The 21,895-nt window shown below is 36.4% G+C and overlaps 1 protein-coding gene across 1 annotated transcript in view; it reads right to left on the reverse strand.

Moving 5' to 3' along the window:
- TM9SF2 (transmembrane 9 superfamily member 2) overlaps positions 1 to 21,895 on the reverse strand; it is a 64,226-nt gene that overhangs the window by 20,003 nt on the left and 22,328 nt on the right. Inside the window, exons 4-10 of the mRNA XM_070408658.1 lie at positions 21,076 to 21,203; positions 13,578 to 13,707; positions 12,042 to 12,166; positions 11,032 to 11,143; positions 9,919 to 9,998; positions 9,055 to 9,163; positions 4,514 to 4,646 (exon numbers count right to left, since the gene is read on the reverse strand). Of these exons, the coding sequence (XP_070264759.1) occupies positions 4,514 to 4,646; positions 9,055 to 9,163; positions 9,919 to 9,998; positions 11,032 to 11,143; positions 12,042 to 12,166; positions 13,578 to 13,707; positions 21,076 to 21,203 (817 nt within the window). The remainder of the gene's footprint in view (positions 1 to 4,513; positions 4,647 to 9,054; positions 9,164 to 9,918; positions 9,999 to 11,031; positions 11,144 to 12,041; positions 12,167 to 13,577; positions 13,708 to 21,075; positions 21,204 to 21,895) is intronic.

Consider the following 21,895-nt stretch of genomic DNA (forward strand, 5'->3'; position numbering starts at 1 on the left):
GACAAAAATCACAATCATATCAATTGATGCAGAAAAAGCCTTTGATAAAATCCAACACCCTTTCTTTTTTATTTTATTTTTCTTTATTGATTAAGGTATTACATATGTGTCCTTATCCTTCCAGTGCCCCCCCCCCCACTCATGCCCTCCCAACAAACTTTCTTCATAAAAACTCTCAGCAAAGTGGGAATAGAGGGATCATACCTCAACATAATAAAAGCCTTATATGACAAACCTACAGCAAAAACTAAAACCATTTCCCCTAAGAACAGGAACAAGACAGGGATGCCCACTTTCACCATTCCTGTTTGACATAGTACCGGAAGTGCTAGCCATAGTGATCAGACAAGAAGAAGAAATAAAAGGCATCCAAATTGGAAAAGAAGTAAAACTGTCATTATTCTCAGATGACATGATATTGTACATAGAAAACCCTAAAAACTCCATAAAAAAACTACTAGACTTAATAAATGAATTCAGCAATGTAGCAGGATTCAAAATTAACACCCAGAAATCTATGGCTTTTTTATACACCAATAATGAATTCACCAAAAGAGAAACTAAAAAACAATCCCATTTACCATTGCACCAAAAAAATTAAGATACCTAGGAATAAACTTAACCAAGGAGGTAAAAGACCTGTACTCAGAAAACTACAGGACATGGTAAAAAGAGATAAAGGAAGATACAAACAAATGGAAGAATATACTGTGTTCATAGGTTGGTAGAATCAACATCATTAAATTGTCCATACTACCCAAAGCAATTTATAGATTCAATGCAACCCCTACTAAAATACCAATGGCACATTTCACAGACCTAGAACAAACTCTCCAAAAATTCATGGAATAAAAAAAGACCCACAATAGCCACAGCTATCCTGAGAAAGAACAAAGTTGGAGGGATCACAATACCAGATATCAAGCTATATTACAAAGCCACTGTTCTCAAAACTGCCTGGTACTGGGACAAGAACAGACATATAGACCAATGGAACAGAACAGAGAACCCAGAAATTGACCCAAGCCATTAATGCTCAATATTTGACAAAGGAGCCAAGAGCATACAATGGAGTCAAGTCAGTCTCTTCAATAAATGGTGCTGGGAAAATTGGCCAGATACATGCAAAAAAATGAATCTATACCACCAACTTACACAGAAATAAACTCAAAATGGATAAAGGACTTAAACATAAGATGGAAAAACAAAAATCTTAGAAGAATCCATAAGCAGCAAAATATCAGACATATGTTGTAGCAATATCTTTACTGATACAGCTCCTAGGGCAATGGAAACTAAGGAGAAAAAAAAACACACAAATGGGACTACATGAAAATAAAAAGCTTCTGCAAGCTTTTGAAGAAACGATCAACAAAACAACAAGAAAGCCCAATGCATGGGAGAACATATTTGCCAATGTTATCTCCGGTAAGGGTTAATTTCCAAAATTTACAGGGAACTCATACAACTTAACAAAAGGAAGATAAATAATCCAATCAAAAAATGGGCAAAGGACCTAAATAGACACTTTTTGAAAGAGGACATTAGGAAGACCAAGATACATATGAAAACATGCTCAAAGTCACTAATCATCTGAGATGCAAATCAAACCAACAATGAAGTACCTGCCATTCTCACACCTGTCAGAATGACTATCATCAACAAATCAACAAACAAGTGCTGGCAAGGATGCGGAGAAAAAGGAACCCTCATGCACTGCTGGTGGGAATGCAGACTGGTGCAATCACTGTGGAAAACAGTAAAAAGTTTCCTCAAAAAGTTAAAAATGGAACTCCCATTTGACCCAGTAACCCCACTTCTAGGAATATGTCCCAAGAAATCAGAAACACCAATCAGAAAAGATATATGCACCCCTATGTCCATAGCAGCACAATTTACAATAGCTAAGATTTGGAAACAGCCTAAGTGCCCATCAGCGGATGTGTGGATTAAAAAACAGTGAGTGGCACATCTACACAATGGAATACTACGCTGCTGTAAAAAAGAAGGAACTTTTACCATTTGCAACAGCATGGATGGACCTGGAGAGCATTATGCTAAGTGAAATAAGCCAGTTGGAGAAAGATAAATATCACATGATCTCACTCATTTGTAGAATATAATGAACAACATAAACTGATGAACAAAAACAGATCCAGAAACAGAGAAGCATCGAACAAACCATCAAATCTCAGAGGCAGGGGAGGGTTGGGAGGGAGGTGTAAGAGATCAACCAAAGGACTTGTATGCATGCATGCATATTGCATAACCAATAGACACAGACACTGGGGTGGTGGGGGCTTGTACTGGGGGGTGGGAGTGGCCAGGGAGGGGTTGGTGGGGAAAATAGGAGATATATGTAATACTTTAAACAATAAAAAGACAAAAAAACAAAAATAGTAACATCAATAAAAATATTCCCACTATGAAATAATCTCACTTTTTGTTGGTTTTTAAATGTCCTCTGGGGTAAAAAAAAACCTTCTAACATTCAAACATAAGACATAAGACAGAATCTAATCAGAGAATAAAATAGGGAAAAAAGATTTCATAGTACTATTAACTTTTTGAATACAAGTTGCTAAAAGACTTGATCAATCACTTGGGAAAATTCTGGCTCCTACCCTTATTCAGTTGGTTAGTTTTATTTGTTCTTCTCTATATAACCCTCTCTACGAATAAAAGACTTCTAACTTTAAGCTGGACCTCAGAAGTTATGACTTGCACAGAAAGTCAAGTAACTTTCTAATCCCAGGAACAAGGAAAGTTCCTGGTATTTCCTCTGAGGTGCACATAACCAAGTACATGTCCATTCACACCTTCTGATCAGCACGGAGGGGTCAAGAGGAGAAATTCATGATCAGCAGGAAAATAGTTAGGATAAGGTCAGATCTATCAGAATTTCCCCTATATGCACTGCCCGCCCCCCTCAGGACTAAGAAATGGACTGTTCTGAAGCCGAAAAGTTCATATTCAAGCTTTTAAGGGAAATGATCCCTATTGTTTTCTATCCTAGGTTCTCTGAAACTTTCCTTCCTCACAAGTTCACTTCCTACCTAGCTAACCCCAACAAAGACCAGACAGTGGCAAAAGGCAGCTCCAAATAAAATTTTAAAGAAGAATTTTACCCTCAAGCATCTATTCTGCTCTAACTCCACCCTGGTTCTCTGGTAGTCTAGAGCTTTCATACTACCTTGACTGGTTCCAGGTATTTCATGACTTCTCCCATCCTATCCTCTTCAGTGTAATATACTTACTAACAGTAGCCCTACCCATAGCAGCTGCATCTTTTTACTAAATAAATACATATAATCTAGTTAATCTTCAAATTAGTCTTTAAACTGAACCTGGAGATGTAAGTCAGTAGTTCCCAAACATGTTCATGTGCCAGACATTTCAAAGTGAAAATCCTCTTTGTAAAGCACTTAGGCAGTTAAAATTTATTTTTTGTCCCTTTTAAAAGGCCCTCTGGGGTGAAAAAGCCTTGTAACATTCAAACATGAGAGAGAAAACAGAATTTAATCAAAGAATAAAATAGGGAATAAAAAAATCATAAAAATTTAGAATTTTACTAACAGAAAATGACTTTAGTATTAAATATTTATAGGCACTGAACATAAGAACAAATGTTCACTGAAAAAATTATTAAAAGGTCAATGGTTCCTGAATTCTTCCAGTAACATTCATTTGTTACTGTTCATCATTAACAGGCAACAATGAAGGAAACATAAAAAAAATAAATTCAAAATTTAGGAAATTTTATTCGAACTATTTTTCCTCTTAAAACTAGAAAAACTGGAAGATCTTGGAAATAAGAGTATCAGAACCACTCCTGTGGCCAATCAATACCTCTAAATTACATCTATTTTTAAAAATTGATTGATCTAATCAACAAAAATTAAGTAAAATTCCTGAAGATTTTCAGGTGGCACAGGAGAAGATCCACTCCTCCCCCACCCCGCAGGAAGATCTTTCCTGAACACTGCTGGGGAAAGGTAGAAGTCTTTCTTCCTAAAATTCTTCCAAGATGAGAAAGGTATACAAAAACCTTCCTGCCCTTCTCACTGAATGTCTTGGGATCTAATCATACTGCTCCCAGTGGGGCGGGACAGTCGGCCTGCGTGACCCTGCTTCCAGGCTACCCAGACTCAGACCCAGATGGTGTTCCAGGACCTAGTCATCTCCAGCTGCAGTGCTGCTATGACAGAGGCGGGTCTCTGAAGGGTCAGCTTTTGGGAGCAGCTAATCCCACCCCAAGTCACGTACAGCCAAAACACAGATTTAAATGCCAAAAGGACTCTTAGAGACAGCTAGCCTAGCTACCTCACTTAGAAAAACTGGTTTTCAAACAATCTATAATAATAAAAGCGTAATATGCTAATTAGACCAGGCGTCCTTCCTTCCGTAAGAAGCTGCAGTGGGCAGGGGCCAAGGCCCTTGCATGAATTCCATGAATCAGGCCTCTAGTTATTTAGAAAAAGTATTTTCTATTTAATTTGCAATTAACACTTACACAGAGTCACAAATGTCATAATTAAAATCTGTGTTCCCGACCCTAGAAAGACTGAGAGCAGCATCCCTTTTCTTGGAGGACGGAATATATCACCATGAACTAGTTTCCAGCCAAATTCTTCCTGGGCATCCTCCTAAAAAGAAAATGAAATTGTTTGTCATGTGATATCACCAAGACAACTAGACAGTTTATCCACTGTTGAACAGACTGATACAGAAAATTTTTAAAAAACTTACAAAGGTTAATATTTATTTTAATTTTGAAGTATAAAGCTTGAATTATGGAGCTTTACAGTTTTCCTGAATTGTTTTAAAGGAATGCTGTGTGTTATGGTCTACTAATACTATAGTTACAGAGAAATTTTAAAAAGAAATACAAAGATAATGTGCTGCCTACCTAGTTCTAGTCTAAGCTTTATGATCCAACTTAACATCTTAATTTTTAATCATACTATCCTTTTCAATCTACATTCATTAATCTCCAAAATAAACTAGATCTCATACCTACTTTGCTGGTACACAGCACTTACACACACACTGGGAATTAGACTTTACCTTGTCATTTATGAGGAATGTACAAATTGAAGTTTTATTAAAAGTACAAGGACTCTAAGTGGATTAAATAAAATTATATTTGATATTGGCTTCAAAATAATTGGGGGGAGGGGAGGTGAGTAGGTGGGATTCTACAGATAAAACAAAACTGAACATGAGTTGGTAACTGTTGGCCCAGGGTGATGGGTCTACTAATCTACTTGCCAGTATGAATGTCTGTGTTAAAAGTATGGGGGGAAATTATATGCCTCCCTTCTTTTAGGTGATGCAATACATTAGCTAGACAAGGAACCATTTTTGATTACTTTTTTATTGAACAAGTATACTGAAACATTCAAACAATGTAAGTGAAAGCTAAGTTTTCAATAGAGAGCCAGGTCCCCTTTCTTGGAGTAAACAAATGTGACTAGTTTTTATTCTCGTTGTAGAGATAGTCTACTTATGTATAAACAAATGCATGAATACTTTCTTTCCCACCCGCCCCCACAGATGGTAGCATATTATATACCATATTTCATACCTTATCTTTTTAGTCTAATAATATCATGGCGGTGCTGTTTCACATTTGTATATACAGCGTTGCCTAGTTCTTTTTAATGCTTACAAAGTATATTCCACTGAATGAATATTTCATAATTGAAATCTACTATTATAAACAACATATATTCACTGTTTTAAGATAAAAAAATAACAATAGTAAAATCCTTTGCATCCTGATTAGTTTCTAGAAATGGAACTGTTGGGTCAAATTACATTATAATCTAACATTGCCAAACTGCCTTCCATAACTTATACCAATTTGCATTCTCATAAACTATGCATCAAAGTGCTCATGTCCTCAATCCTCAACACATTATCATATCAAAAACATTTTAACTTCTGCTAATGTATCAGGTGAAAAATCTTGCACTGCAGTTTTAATTTGCAGTTCTCTTGTAAGTGATGTTGTATCTTTTTGTAGGTTTTAGGACCATTTGTATTTCTTTTCTAGAGACTTTTAATGTGCCTTGCCCAGTTTCTTACTGGATGGTTGATTGTTTTCTTAGTGATTTTAGGATTTCTTTACTGAGGAATTAAACAATTTGTGTTTTTAACAGGGGTTAAAATATTTTCCCACTTAATATTTATCTTTCTACTTATGTATTTTTTGCTATTCAGATTTTTAATTGTAACATTTATTTTATGGCTTCTGGCTCTCTGTCATACTTATAAAAATAACTTCACATGTGTACTACTATTTTCTTGTTTTACATTTTCATTTAAATCATTAATTCTTTAAATGTAAGGAATAAAGTTGGTCTTTACCTTATTTATCTCCCTAGACAGCCACTACCTTTATTCAATATTATGTATCCAATCTGTTTTTTAAAATATACTTTTGTTAATCTCCAATTTTAGACTCATTATTACTAGATACAGAAAATGTTTTCTTGGAATTTTTTGGTTTACCAATCCTTCTAAATCTCTTTAGCATTGGTTTTTATTAATTTACTAGAGGCCCGATGCATGAAATTCGTGCAAGAGTAGGCCTTTCTTGCCCCGGCTGCCGGCACCGTCTTCCCTCTGGCACCCTGGACCCAGGCTTCCCTGGCAGCTCTGGCTCTGTCAGGAAGGTCGTCTGGAAGGATGTCTGGTCTAATTAGCATATTACCCTTTTATTATTATAGATGATGTGTTTTCTGCTAAAGTAATTCTATAGAAATTCCTGCAGTAAAGGTTCTTATGGTCAACTGTACTTCTTCTTTATTTCTGAAAGATAGCTTTTCTGGATACTTGATGCTATGTAAATAATTTCTTTCACCAATTTAAAGATATTCTAGCTCCTACTGCTAGTTTGTTTATTCTTTTCCTCTGCCTGATTTTTGTCACAGTTGATCTAGGTGTGGATTTATTTGTATTTAGTCTGCTTGGGATATATTGTTTCCTTTATCTATGGATTCTAATCTTTCATCTGTTCTGTAAAACTCCTACCTATTACTTTCCAATATATTTTATACTCTGTATCTAATAGTTCTAGTATCTGAAATCTTGGGAAGGGGGGTGTCTAAATCTGTTGTTTATTGTAAATTTTTGTGAATTTCTACTAATAGATCATATTTTGTTGATCTTAAATTGTGAGAATCCTATAGCTAAATTTGGAAAACTTTCCTTCAGAGAATTTCTACTTGAATCTGCCAAGAACCAAAAGGCACTTACAAAGCGAGCATCATTTTGCCCTCCCTGTTCCCCTTTAAGGAGCCAGGCTTGATGCAGGAGAAGACTGAGCTTCAGCTCCCTCATTAATGACCTAAGATTTAGTTTCCCAATTGATTAAAGACTTATTTAAGCATTGCCTTAAAGGAGAACTTTGACCTCCCATGCTTCCTGCTCTGGCCTCAGTTCACTTTGCTGGAGGGGGGGGTAGCGCACTGGGGGTAGTCCTTGGATATGTTTCTTACCTACCACAAGCTCAACAATGCGCCAACAAATCTGGCACATAAAGGACTGACTAGTTGATTCATTTATTCAACAAATATTTATTCAGCACCAATTATATGCTCAGAACTGTTCAAAACACCACCAGTGATACTACAGTGAGTGTAACAGAAAAATCCCTGTTTTCATGAGTGTGTGTTCTCATTGGGAAGGCAGACAATAAAATATATAGTACATTAGATGGTGGAAGTGCTATAGAAAAAAATTAGGAAGCATGGATATTTATGTGGGGTGGAGAACATGGGAAGATGTTTCAGTAAAGACTTGAAGGAAGTAGGGGAGCCAGACATGTAAATATTTGAGGGATGAACATTCGAGGTATAGAGAAAAGCAATGATCCTTCTGGATCATTGTAAAGACTTTGGCTTTCACTCTAAGTAAAATGGAAAGCCAGTAGAAGGTTGTAATCAGGAGTGAAATGATCTGATTTATGTTTAAACAGATTTGCTCTGACTGCTACAGCAGGAAACTGGAGGTAGGAAAAAAATGGAAGCAAGAATAGAAGGAGGGTTGCCCTGACCCTGTGTCCCATGGCATACCTCTGATTAAATTAAGAAAATGCCACTTACTCAGTGATTATTTGGAAATGTCAATTATGAACAGAATATCTTGAAATTATTTTAATAAAATATGTAATAAAACAATAAAAAATCATGAAAAAGGATTATAGAATAGAGGTGCTAAAAAGCTTATAAACATTAACATGTTCTTTTCTAATTAGAAGAGGACAGAAAGGTTAAGGGGGAAGGCTAAGAGGCTGGGGAAGAGAAAACAATAAAAATCTGAGTTTTTTGTATTTATGACAAGTCACTGTGGTTCTTATGGAAATTTTGTTAAACAGCTGTTATAAATGAAAAGCTATAAAATGTATAACATTATGCAACTTAAAATGTTTGAGAATAAATGAGGTCGGGACATTAAGTTACTTTGAATACACCTAAACGTAGAAATGATAAAAATTCAATTAAAATAAAATTTTGAAAGTTAAATATACACACAAATAAAAATTTCTTGGGAGTTATTCCATTCAACTTTGCTGTTTCATACACTGAGTGTATGCTGGGAATGGAGAATCTGACAGAGCTGACAGCACGTAAGTGAAAAAGAGGACAGAACCAGCTGTGCACCAACATCCATTCTGCACCAAAATACTGACACAAATGAGGCTGTGAACAGTTCAATTCTCTATGCTGTGGTGACCGACTTTCTAGAGAATGCCAAATTCTTAACGATCATTTTCTTATGTGAAAATGTGAATGCAGGATAACTTTTGAGAAGAATGTTTTAAAAGCACATTCTGTCTAAAGTTATTATTTAGAACCTTTCCATATTGGGGGAACCATTTTGCAAAATATGTTAATTGTTGAACCACTATTCTGTACACCTGAAACTAGTACAAAATAATACTGAATATAAACTGCAACTGAAAAATTAAAAAAAAAATCAAACCTTTCCAAAGAAAATATAAAGACATTTTTTGGAACAGAAGAACGGTTCAAATGTTTCACTCACCGTAGAATCCATCTGATTATATCTGGCAATATCTTTATGCAGCGTCCGTAGCATAATCATAGCGACCATTCCAGACAAGAAGAGGACAATGACCAGGGAATTCATAATGCTGTAGAAATACACGTCAGGATTAATCTGTATCTTAATCTTTGCAACAGTGAAACTCCTTTTTAAGTTGTTTACTAAGTAATATTAAGACAATATTTTTCAAAATAAAAATTTTACCTGAAATTCAACAAATTTAATGAACTGTGTTCTGCTATGTGACTTTCCAGTATATACCTAACTTTGTACACTTATAATATAGTTTTGTCGTCTGCTAAGAACTAGAATTTTTTTTTTCATGGTCAGCATTATTAAATAACTAGGGTGCCCAAATCAGTGCAACACAAGCTGTAAGAATCAACAAAGGACTGATCTGTTCCTCAAGAAATTTAGTGAAGAACAAATTTACTCAGTAAATTAATGAGTGTCAAAGGATAGTTGGCACCATGAATAGTTTTCTAGATAAAAGTTTTGAGTCACTCTTTTAAGAGAGAATAAATAGTCATAACAATAGCAGTAGCTTGTTTACTGATCACTCTTCCTTTCTAGGTAAGGTGCTCAAATGCTGTTTCATTATTTCCTTTACTGCTTAGAACAGTCCCATGAGGCAGATATTTCTAGATAAAGAAATGGACTCTGAAAAATGGAGTGACCTGGTCTGACTCATAACCAGTAACTTAAATCCAGAATTGAATCCATCTCTGATTTAAAAGGTCAGCACTTCTGAATAACTGAGGAGAATTAGAGTGAATCAGATGTTTAAAGGGACAAAGAGTACAATAAGTACAAAAGCAGAAAGCAGATTAATTATAGGCTTACCTAAACCACTGAATGTGGGTATGAGGCATAGATTCCAGAATATAGTCCCATCTAGATGCCCACCTGATCTTTGGATCTTCCTACAGGGATTAAAAACAAAACTCTTTAAATAATCATTTGCTGACAAAATATATTAAGAATCCAAAAATTTCCATTCTTAGCTTGACCTTCCATTCAAACAACAAATGCAATTTCTTGTTATCACAATTTGGGTTAGTCATGAGATTCAGGGAGTTTCAATTTACTCAAGTCTCTGAAAAATCAGAATGAGATTAAATAGTAAATTTAAAAAAAGAGTTCCTACAGGTACCTACTTACTTGTACTTTTTCAAAATCTTGCTTTAAATTTTAAATAGTAAGGGTGTATTTTAGATGTTAAAATTTAGGGCTATATTTATTTTTTTCAGAAAATTGAGTGGAATAACTTATTTGCTTTGACACCATCTATCTATGCCTATAAGACACTTAACTAGACCAAAGTCATAACCTAGGCACACTGAACATCTGGCAGGTGTCACCCACATGGAGCTCTTAATACCTAGAAAGAAATATATATTGTTTATTGTACTAGGCTTACAAAGTTACACACTATATGGGGATAGTAAATGTCACAACTACACTGGATTGCCAAAATAGTTTATTAAAAATAGAGGTGAAATATTGCCTAAGATCCTCATAAAATAAACTTTTACTTTCCTCCTAAAAAACTTCTTTATTAATTAAAACACTCCCCCTTGAGTTCCCTAAGAACCTATATAAATCATCTACCATCAGGAAATGTTTTATTTAAGTTGATACTCAAACCCAGATTTAAAAATGGTATTTTTCCCAAATACTTGTGGCATATATCTTTGACAATTTCACAACTTCTATGCCTATTTTCTACCTTTTGTCATATGTATCTCTTATGGCTTAATTAATCGGACTCAATTCTCCAAGTTGCTATGCTTCTCATTTAAATGTATTGCCTGGTGCACTGATAAACTATTCCAAAAATCAGTTCATTAAAAGCTTATCTATCTGACAAGCTTAATCATTAATATTTTAATTAGTTTAAGTAGTATGAATTTAAAATCAATTTCTGAGTTACATTAAAAATAATAACAAACTCACCTCGAAGCTAACAGAGTAAGTATAGGCAATTTTGATCTCCCCAGAGGCCTTGTTACTTATATCCATGGGGGTTCCAGAGCAGTCTGGTTTATCTATATGGGTATGTTTATAACTGTGGGAAGAAACATTTTGGAAAGATGTTAATGAAGTACAGTTTCAAAAAATGGGGTAAAGGTTAGATATTTTGTAAATATTTCACAATGCTGAAAATCAAACATGAAATTATTCATGTCACATTTAATAGTATAAAACATTTACTTCACTCAAATAATGGGCTTAGTTATAAGAATGGATACAAATTATTACTCAAAATTAGAAACAAACTTTTGAAAACACTAGACTTAAAAAGCATTAAACAATCTTAAACAAACACACACACACACACTGAGGGAGTTTAAATTAACTGCCATCTTATTATGGGGTGCATTTTTTTACCAGCAGTGAAAATGGCTAATTCAATTGGTGGTGGTGTGGATGTTCATGGAAAAAATGGAATACTCAAATCAAAAAGATCTCAAAAATAACTAATAGGTACTTTAACACTAAAAGCTTGACAAGCTAAAGAGATGCCCTTTTAATGACTTGTCATATACTGGCATCTAACACTGCATGGAGACTTTCAAAATGACAGCACTAATCAACTCATCTAGGCCTCTGATGAGAGGTCAAGCTGCAAATATCTGAAGCAATGCTTTTCCATTGTAAAGGGAACTCTGTCCCAAACACCTCACATTCTTCATTCCAACTTGACATGAGAAAGCTGTCAAAACTTCCTGACTGAAAAACAAAACAAAAAGGCACCTTGGCTTGACCACTTGACCACTGGCAGAAAAAAAAACCCCGGAACTCAGCAACAAATCATGCCAAAGGGAGTTTTAATAAAATCAATCCTGAAATGCCAGATTATATGCTAGAATGCTGATTAAGGAAAAAGTTAATTAGGCCTGAAATATTTATTCTTTGGGTCTAAATTTCACTTATATTTTTACTTTTTATATTTGTATAGTTACCTTTTTGGTTCAAGTTTAGCAGCCACTAATCTTGCTCCCATGGACCCAGTTTCAACAACGTGGTAGTGTATTTTTATGTCAACATGGTTGAAGATGTAAAATGTATCTTTTTCATGATAGTCTGACTGTGGAACAGAACTTAAAGTTAAAGGTAGAAACTGGCTATACAAGAGTTAAAACATAAAAAACTTCAAAATTAGTCACAACAACTAGGAAAATTTAAGCTTAGACATGATTTTAATCCTTCCCCATAAAAATGTTTCAGTTTTAAGCTTAAACTCTTTATAAGCCAAACTAATTGACAGAGGTACAAATTACATTTCTTTAATGTTTTAATTCTTACATAAAACTTATTAAGTGCTTGTTATAAAGAATACATCTATATTTTCTAGGTTTTCACCACAATGTAACTTACAAAATAAATTTTAAAATATTACATTTTAAGTGTGCTAAAACTTAAACATTTTAACACTTTTCCTCCATGGAAGTTTATAACTTCAAGTCTAAACTAATAACCTAAACCAGGATGACCTGATTACACAAAATTTAATATACATCCCCAATAATTTTAATTACTTTCTATATTAATGTCTTCACTCTATTATGACCTCAAAGTATGAACTCAAAGACATGCCTTTTATAAAAGGTGTAAAACCAAACTTTTACAACACATGGACTTAATTTGCAATACAAATTTCATGGATTTACAGTGAGGTCTTTTTGGCACTACAAATTTCATGGATTTATATTGAGGTCTTTTTGGCACTATATTCTCTATAGATTTTTATACATAAGATGTAAAACTAACTTTTAACAGAATCAGAATGGACAAAGTCCTAGTCCTTAGCACGTAACAGACACTCAGTAAATGTTGAACTAAATCTGAATTATTTTTGTCCCAGGGTTAAATTTGTACACTGTTAATCTGACTTAGGTTTAATATCTAAGTAGTTGTAATTCAGAACATCTGAGCTGCACTCATTTGATGAGTATAACAATTATGTCTGGGTAAAGAATGAATCTTTCTATCAAAACCCGAATTTTATTTTATTTTATTTTTATTTTTTAAAATATATTTTATTGATTTTTTACAGAGAGGAAGGGAGAGAGATAGAGAGTTAGAAACATCGATCAGCTGCCTCCTGCACATCTCCTACTGGGGATGTGCCCGCAACCCAGGTACATGTCCTTGACTGGAATCGAACCTGGGACCTTTCAGTCCGCAGGCCGATGCTCTATCCACTGAGCCAAACTGGTTTCGGCTAAAAACCCGTATTTTAAAAAGAAGAATAGAGCCCAGCTGGTGTGGCTCAGTTGGTTGAGCTTTGTCCCATGCACCAGGAGGTCACTGGTTCGATTTGTGGTCAGGGCATATGCCTGGGTTTTGGGCTTGATCCCCAGTAAAGGGTGTGCAGGAGGCAGTGCATCAATGTTTCTCTCTCACTAATGTGTGTGTCTCTCTCTCTCTCCCTTTCTTTCTCTGAAATCAATAAAAACATATTTTAAAAAGAAGCATAGCGCTTATCACAAACTTACACTAATAACACAGGCATCTTTAGCACGGCCTTTATCTGTAATGTAACAGCCAATCGGAAATCCAGGATTACAGAACTTCTGACCATCTTCGACATCATAACACCATGTTACAGGCATATTATCCACAATCCTACACACAGAAATAAAAGTCAAGTTAGTAATAACTAAAAATAACTAAGAATTACTGCCCAAATATGTCATCACTTCATAAAAGTTAATGAAATGTGGTATTTCATAAGTAACAGCATTATGCCAATATTTGATATACTGTAGTGAAGAAAAAAAACTTTATAGCTGAAACTATAAATGTACGTAGGAAAGGAAGTTTAATTGATTAATTTATTGCAATTGCTAATTTAATAATATCCTTATTTAGACACCTAAGTATAATGGTCTTTTAGCAGAACACTTAAAAGCTTACTAAATAGAAGCAAAACAATATATCCAGTTCCTCAGGAAAAATTTATGGAACAGAATAGAAGCAAATATCTTTTATTACTCAGGCAATTCAATAAAAAGGAAAAGAATATAATTGCAAGATATAGGAAAATATTTAACTTAAGGGCCAGGTGGAAAAGTGAAAAATATAGTATTTCTAAAACTGTGTAAAACCAACTTATGTCTAAAAGAAATGCTGTAATAAAACTACAGAAAGAGATCTTTCAAGTTCTATAGTGAAAAAGAACTTTTTAAACAAAAAAGGATAAAAATAAAGAATAAAGTTCTGTAGCATTGTGTAACTAACTACATTAAAGTCCGAGTATGTGGTCCCCTATGCCCAGAGCACACTGCAGGATACAAATAAAAAAAATTACTGAAAATATACTAGCTGTATTACAGTCATAAGACAACACTCCAGGGCATGTTTTATTTGTTAATTAATGTATGCCTTAGGAAGTAAAATTATGATTTTATATTTCCCCCAAGGTGAACATTAATGATCTAATAAAACATGTCTGGTCACATTTAAATGCTATTTAATAGTACCCAATGTACCAAGTTTTAGAATCACCTATACTATTAAGTTGCTTATTATTATAACCAGCAGGCTAGTGGTTTCCATGAAAAAAACGAAACAAAAAAAAACACACTATAAAATATTAGAAGCATGAAAGCAATGCTTATAACATAAATAATTCAGATTTTTCTGAAGGCCTAAATAATCAGTTAATTGCCTTAATTTTTTAGAGGATGAAGTTCAATCAATGAACATATACTACCAACATATTAAATACTAGAAGCCCAGCACACGAATTCGTGCACGGGTGGGGTCCCTTGGCCTGGCTGGTGATCGGGGCCAATCGGGGCGGCAGAAGGTTGGCCAGGGGGAGGGGCTGTGGGAAGTTGGCCGGCCAGGAGGGAGGGGCTGTGGGAGGTTGGCCACCCTGATCAGGGCCATGGGAGGTTGGCTGGGGGAGCACACTGACCACCGGGGGCAGCTCCTGTGTTAAGCATCTGCCCCCTGGTGGTCAATGCATGTCATAGCGACTGGTAGACCTGTTATTTGGTCGCTTAGGTTCTGTCTCTCTCTCTATATATATAATCTTTAAGCTATCATATCAGAGAAAGTACTACATAAAAATTATAGTGGTAGTTACATAAAAAGAAATTAAGTGGCTTTTTAGGTTTTTAAAAAAGCAAACATCCTATATTAATCATTTATCTAATGACCTGACACAATAAACCTTTCCCTGGTAATAGAAAGCATTAAAAAAACAACAACACACAACTAACCCTTGGGAATAAATGTAAAAAATTTAAAGAGTATCATTTTCAATTACTGCCTTCCTTGCTAAGTTAGGGAGTAGTAGTTATTTGAATTTATGAAACAAAAAAATATTAATATCATATTTTCAATCTCATAGTGAAAAAGAGAATAAGGAAAGGACTCAAAAGGATAAAGGTTGAATAATTGGTACAATTATTTTACCATTAAGGACTCCTTACCATTATTTCCCTCTATCCTCCATGGATTCCATTTGAAATACTTCTATAAATCAAACTTCATTTATCAATAACTCATTTTTCTAAATAATTAAATTCTCAGAATTTCTGAGAATGAAATAACCCATGTTGCTAAAATACATTCAGAAAATTGCAACCAAAAGCAAAGAAAGTTGGCATCTAATTTATTCTATGTGGTTCTAACATGAGTAAATTTACTTTACTCATTAGGTTTTTTAAAGTGTAAAAATAGCATATCATTCTCCTTTGCTAGCTTGGTGGATTCCAGGATTGAAATTCACTAGACTAAAAATCTTCAAAGACTCTTTTGGGTCAAAGAAGCTACAGTGCAGTGGTTCTATGATACTAAGAAGACTTAAGGACTCTGATAGCTAGTTAAAGAATTATACTTTTATAAATAAATGTCAAAAAGTGTTGGAAACTTAGGCAAGAAGTATAATTACAAATCAAGTAGAATATAGCTGAAAGGAGTTCAAGTGTCTTGTGCTAGTATCAAAACACTATCTGTCTCTCCTCCTCCTTTCCACTCTGTCTAAAAATCAATGGAAAAAATATCCTCAGGTGAGGATTAACAAAAGCAAACAAGACAATATGGTTAAAATGTTATGGGAGAAAAGAATGGTTCATTCATGTCATGGAATGCTATACAACTATGACAAGAATGAGGTAGATATAGATTCACAGATGTGTTTTACATGGAAAAATGCCCATATTTTCTTAAATGAAATGAGCAAATTGCAAAATAATGTGTACAATATTTTAGTTGTGTTATTTTTAAAATGTACACACCCTTTCATATACCTGCATATGTATAGAAAACATGGAAGCATACATAAATAATAGTGCTACCACTGGAGAACATAATTAAAGAAGCTGAGTGATAGAAGACTCTTACTTTTTATTTAATACTAGAGGCCCGGTGCATGAAATTCGTGCACTGGAGAGTGGGGTTCCCTCAGCCCAGCCTGCCCCTCAGTCTGGGAGCCCTCAGTGGATGTCCTACTGACAGCCACAGTCTGGCAGCAGAGGCTTGGAGCAGGAGTCCCATGTGTGTGTGTGTGTGTGTCCCCACTGGGGGTCTGCCCCCAGCCACATTGGAGGCTCAGAGTAGGCTCTGTGTGTGTGTGTGTGTGTGTGTGTGTGTGTGTGTGTGTCTGCTGGGGGCCTGCCCCCAGCCACACCGTGGAGGCTTGGAGCAGGCACCCCTCTCTGTTGATCTCTCAGGCTCCTGGCCTCCACTGCATGTTGTACTCTCCCTTGAGCTGTGGCCAGGGTGGAGTGCTGCCTGCAGGCCGCCCTTTCCTGCTCTGGGATCGCCATGGCAACCCAGGAGCAGGCCTTGCTGGGTGCTGCCTACAGGCTGCACTTTCCTGCTCACCGATCGCAGGATCGCCAGGGCACCCGGGGTCAGGCCCTGCTGGGTGCTCCCTGTGGGCGGCACTTTCCTGCTAACCGCCATGGTGTCCTGGCTGGGGGCGGGGCTTAGGCGGCACACGGGGATCCCGGCTGGGGGCGGGACTTAGCCCAGGGCTGCACACAGGGCTCAGGATGGCAGCTTGCGCTGTCCTGCCTTGCCTGAAGTATGCCATCTTTGTTGGCAGCTAATTTGCATATCGCGCTGATTAGCCAATGGGAGGTGTAGCGAAGGTATGGTCAATTACCATCTTTGTCTATTATTAGATAGGACTAGAGGCCTGGTGCATGACATTCGTGTAATGGGGGGGGGGGGTCCCCTCAGCCCAGCCTGTGCCCTCTCGCAGTCTGGGACCCCAAGGGTCCTTAGTGCTTCCACGGAGGTGAGAGAGGCTCCCACCACCGCCGCTGTGCTCTCCAGCATGAGCTCTGATTCTGGCTGAGCGGCACTCCCCCTGTGGGAGCGCACTGACCATCAGGGGGCAGCTTCTGCGTTGAGCATCTGTCCCCTGGTGGTGAGTGCACATCATAGCGACTATTCGTTCCACTGTTCAGTTGATATACATATTAGCCTTTTATTACATAGGATTTTTATGTACTGTTTATGTTTTTTCAGACATGTATTTATAGCTTTATAATTTAGAAAATGATTATGCTCTTCCCAAAATGTCTCAGTGCAAAGGTTAACAAGATGTGCTGCATTCACAATAAAATTTCATAATAGAACACTGTACTTTTTTAAGTCTTTCAGATTTTAAAGGCTCATGCTTTTTTATCTCTTTCAATTCTGTAATCTATGCTCAAAATCAAATTACATCGTACAGACTTTCTGAAGTAAGTCAAGGACAGAAATATACTCAATCTATAGTTCAAATAAATTCATCAAAGTGAATTAACATTTCCAAGTATGTAATGAACTGATTTAAGGACTAAAGCCCACTGCCTAAATTATTATTGTGATATGGATTAGATTTTTTTGTTAATGGATTCAGACTTGAAATCATAAACTTTTCAGATACAGCTACAAAATCATTATTCATCAGCACTTTTCCAGTGTTTTTTTTTCCAGGCAGAATAGTTTAACTTTGCAACTGATACATCTATCACAAATTGTTTAATAAACTGTACTACAAATGTTTTCTAACTTTGTAAACTATTTTAAGTTATTTATTCTTCTTGTTATTAAGCATCCTGGCATCAAAATAGTACCTATGTTAACTGCATCATAAAATAGTTAAAAATATTTCTAAGTACACTACTGAGGAAGTTACTGAAGAGCTGCTTCTATTACCTTTAGGAGCAAGACTCTATCTAGACAGTATTTTAAGAACAGAGGATAGAAGAGATAGCTAAAAATCACCTTAAGAGTCATTCTTTCATTTGATCAATAAATGAGCAGCTTTGGAGAAAACAGAGGTGAATGGGGCTAACACATAAACGTTAAGAACTGAGCCTTAAATAGAATTTTGAATGTTGTAAAGAACAATTTGAAGCAAAGAGAAAACACTAGGGAAATTTCAATTACTTATGAACAAATAAACAAATGTACTCCAAGTTGCATTAATTCAGCAATTAAGTAATAGTCTCACCTTAGCTTAGAGGAAAAAAGCTCTTGGCTTACCAGAGACCAAAGAAATGAGGAGACAGAGGAGACTTTCAAGTTCCTGTTTACACTAAGGTTCAGATGAGAATGAATCTGACACAAGTACAAGGTGCAAATTTCCTTCCTTCTAACAGAAGGAATCCCCCTAATCACAGACTAGTACATGAAGAGACATGTGACCTAAGGTTGCCCCTCCCTATGACTTTTTTGTTCTATGTATATGAAAGGGAAGATGGAAAAGAACTGGGAGGGCAAGACGGAATGAGTGGCTCCAACGATATTATTTGAGCCACAGGATCTGGTCATGTCCAAACTGAGGTCAATGGATCTTAACTTCCCTGGGTATAGACCAGTGATGTGAACCTATGACACGCGTGTCAGAGGTGACACACGAACTCATTTTTTTTGGTTGATTTTTCTTTGTTAAATGGCATTTAAATATATAAAATAAATATTAAAAATATGTCTTTGTTTTACTATGGTTGCAAATATCAAAAAATTTCTATATGTGACATAGCACCAGAGTTAAGTTAGGGTTTTTCAAAATGCTGACACGTCGAGCTCAAAAGGTTCGCCATCACTGGTGTAGACAAATGGGTCAATCTGAGATACTGATAGGACAAACATTCAAGAGGAAGTGCATGAAGATAGTCATCGTGTTCACCACCTCCACCACATTATACTTTAAAAAAATACGTTTTTATTGATTTCAGAGAGGAAGGGAGAGGGAGAGAGAGATAGAAACATCAGTGATGAGAGAGAATCATTGATCAGCTGCCTCCAGCAGGCCCCACACTGGGGATTGAGCCCACAACCTAGGCATGTGCCCTGACCAGGAATCGAACTGCAACCTACTGGTTCATAGGTCGACACTCAACCACTGAGCCACGCTGCCTGGGATATCCTTTTTAGAAGAGGCAAAACATGTAAACCATGAACGCACATACAATAATATAGACATCTGTTGGCAAACTAGAACAGGGGTGGGGAATGTCCGACTCTCTGGCCATATAAGGCCTGCAAAATCATTTGGTCTGGCCCTGCCAAGGCATTAGGGATGAGTTAATTAAATGCTTGACCAAATATAAGCAGGCTAATTTTTAAGTTGATAATTTTGTATGGGCCAAGAATGACGTTATAAATATTCAAACGGCCCTTGGCAGAAAAATGGTTCCCCAATCCTGATCTAGAAGAATAACAATAGTTATACTTAAAACTGGATTTTGATAGTTTGGTAAGTAAATACTACTTTAGAAGAAAAGCCTTTTAAATGCTTTTTTATTACAAACTGGTAAAAACCTTGTTAATGTTTATAAAATAAAAAACAGGTTACATAAAATAGAAGTATTTTATTTGAAGTAGATGTTATTTATCAAATATCAAACAAAAGTTAAATTTTGTTTTTCAATGGTCTTTTTCATGCTGTACAAGCATAAAATAACAGTATTTTCCTAGAAAACTGACCAGGGTACTTTCCCCAAAGCATAAAGATGTTCCTATTAACTATCTATAATAATAAAAGCATAATATGCTAATTGGACTGGACCACTGAATGACCTTCCAACATCATTCCGGACGAAGCTGCAGCAGTGGGGGCCGAGGCAGAGGTGGTTAGGGGCGATCAGGCAGGCAGGCAGAGTGGTTAGGGGTGATCATGCAGGCAGGCAGAGGGGTTAGGGGCGATCAGGCAGGCAGGCAGAGTGGTTAGGGGTAATCAGGCAGGCAGGCGAGTGGTTAGGGGCCATCAGGCAGGCAGGCGAGTGGTTAGGGGCAATCAGGAGAGTGGTTAGGGGCGATCAGACAGGCAGACAGGCAGAGGCGGTTAGGGGAGATCAGGCAGGCAGGTGAGCAGTTAGGTGCGATCAGGAAGGCAGGCAGGCATTTAGGAGCCAATGCTCCCGGATTGCGAGAGGGATGACCGACTGCAGGTTTAGACCTGATGCGGGATCGAGCCTAAACCAGTAGTCAGACATCCCCCAAGGATCCCAGATTGCGAGAGGGTGTAGGCCGGGCTGAGGGTCCCCTCCACCCCATGCATGATTTTTATGCACCAGGCCTCTAGTCTATAATAATAAAAGTGTAATGTACTAATTAGACCAGATGTCCTTCCGGACAACCTTCTGGATGACCTTCCAGATGAAGCCGGGGCTGCAAGGGAAGCCCAGGTCCCGGGTGCCAGAGGGAAGCTGGTGCCTGCAGCCAGGGGAAGGAAGACCTACTCTTGCATGAATTTCATGCATCAGGGCTCTAGTACATGAATAAAAGAAGTGCTCTATGTACCAAAACAAGTACTAGATATAAAAGTGATCTAAGCACAAAAGGTAATACACTAAGCTGTCAACCTCAGCAATCCTCTTGCAAGAAAAAGTCACTACTTCATGTTAATACTAATAATAAAAAAAGGAAATCAATTAATTTGCTATATTTTATAGAGTCAATAAAGTAATTTACACATTCAGTGAAACAAATTCATCTTGAAAAGGAAAAAGTCAAAAGTCCAAAATCTCCATGTCTTACCAGTGATGTTGATAATTCAGCAGCATGCTTTTTTTCAAGAATTCTAACTTTTGTTTGTCTTCAGCTTTCTCTGTATGGTATGTTTTTGTACAAACAAGCTTACAGGTCTCCTTCTTATTAAATGTAAACTGTATTAAAATAAAATGGAAAGCAAATTAAGTAAAAATAGCCAGATCCTTCACACCTATATCACAAAGTACTAGTCTATTAGTTAAGTGCATTAATATATTGATAACAAACATTTTAAAATTTGTCATAGCTCAATCAGATTTAAAGTCACTCTTATTGTTTTTCCAAAACTTATCATCTAACCAATTTCACTCCAATAAATTCAATTAACATTTTTTAAAAATTAGAAAAAATAAGCCCGGACGGCATGGCTCAATGGTTGAATGTTGACCTATGAGCCAGGAGGTCATGGTTCGATTCTCATGCCTAGTTGTAGGCTCGATCTCCAGTGTGGCACGTGCAAGAGGCAACCAATCAATGATTCTCTCATCATTGATGTTTCTCTCTCTCCCACCCTCTCTTTTCCTCTTTATTTTGATAAGTAACAGTTTTTATTTTTATTTTTGATCACTTCAATCAATCCACCTTCTAAATATAAACAAGTCCTAGAAGGCAAAAAACAAACAAACAAAAAAACTACATGTAGAAGAAAATGAACATCAGTCTCTCCAGAGTAATGTCTCCTGACAATGTTTTGGAAATTACGGATTTGAAGGCTTTCTAGTAACAAGCAGACAAGTGTTTATGTCCCTATATTCATTTAATGGATGTTTGTTACCCCCCTTGTAGCTGGGTAATGGAGATTCAGCAG

Source organism: Myotis yumanensis, unplaced genomic scaffold (assembly GCF_028538775.1).
Source record: "Myotis yumanensis isolate MYYU_CA2020_CCGP unplaced genomic scaffold, mMyoYum1.0.hap1 SCAF_3, whole genome shotgun sequence".
Lineage (NCBI taxonomy): Eukaryota > Metazoa > Chordata > Mammalia > Chiroptera > Vespertilionidae > Myotis > Myotis yumanensis.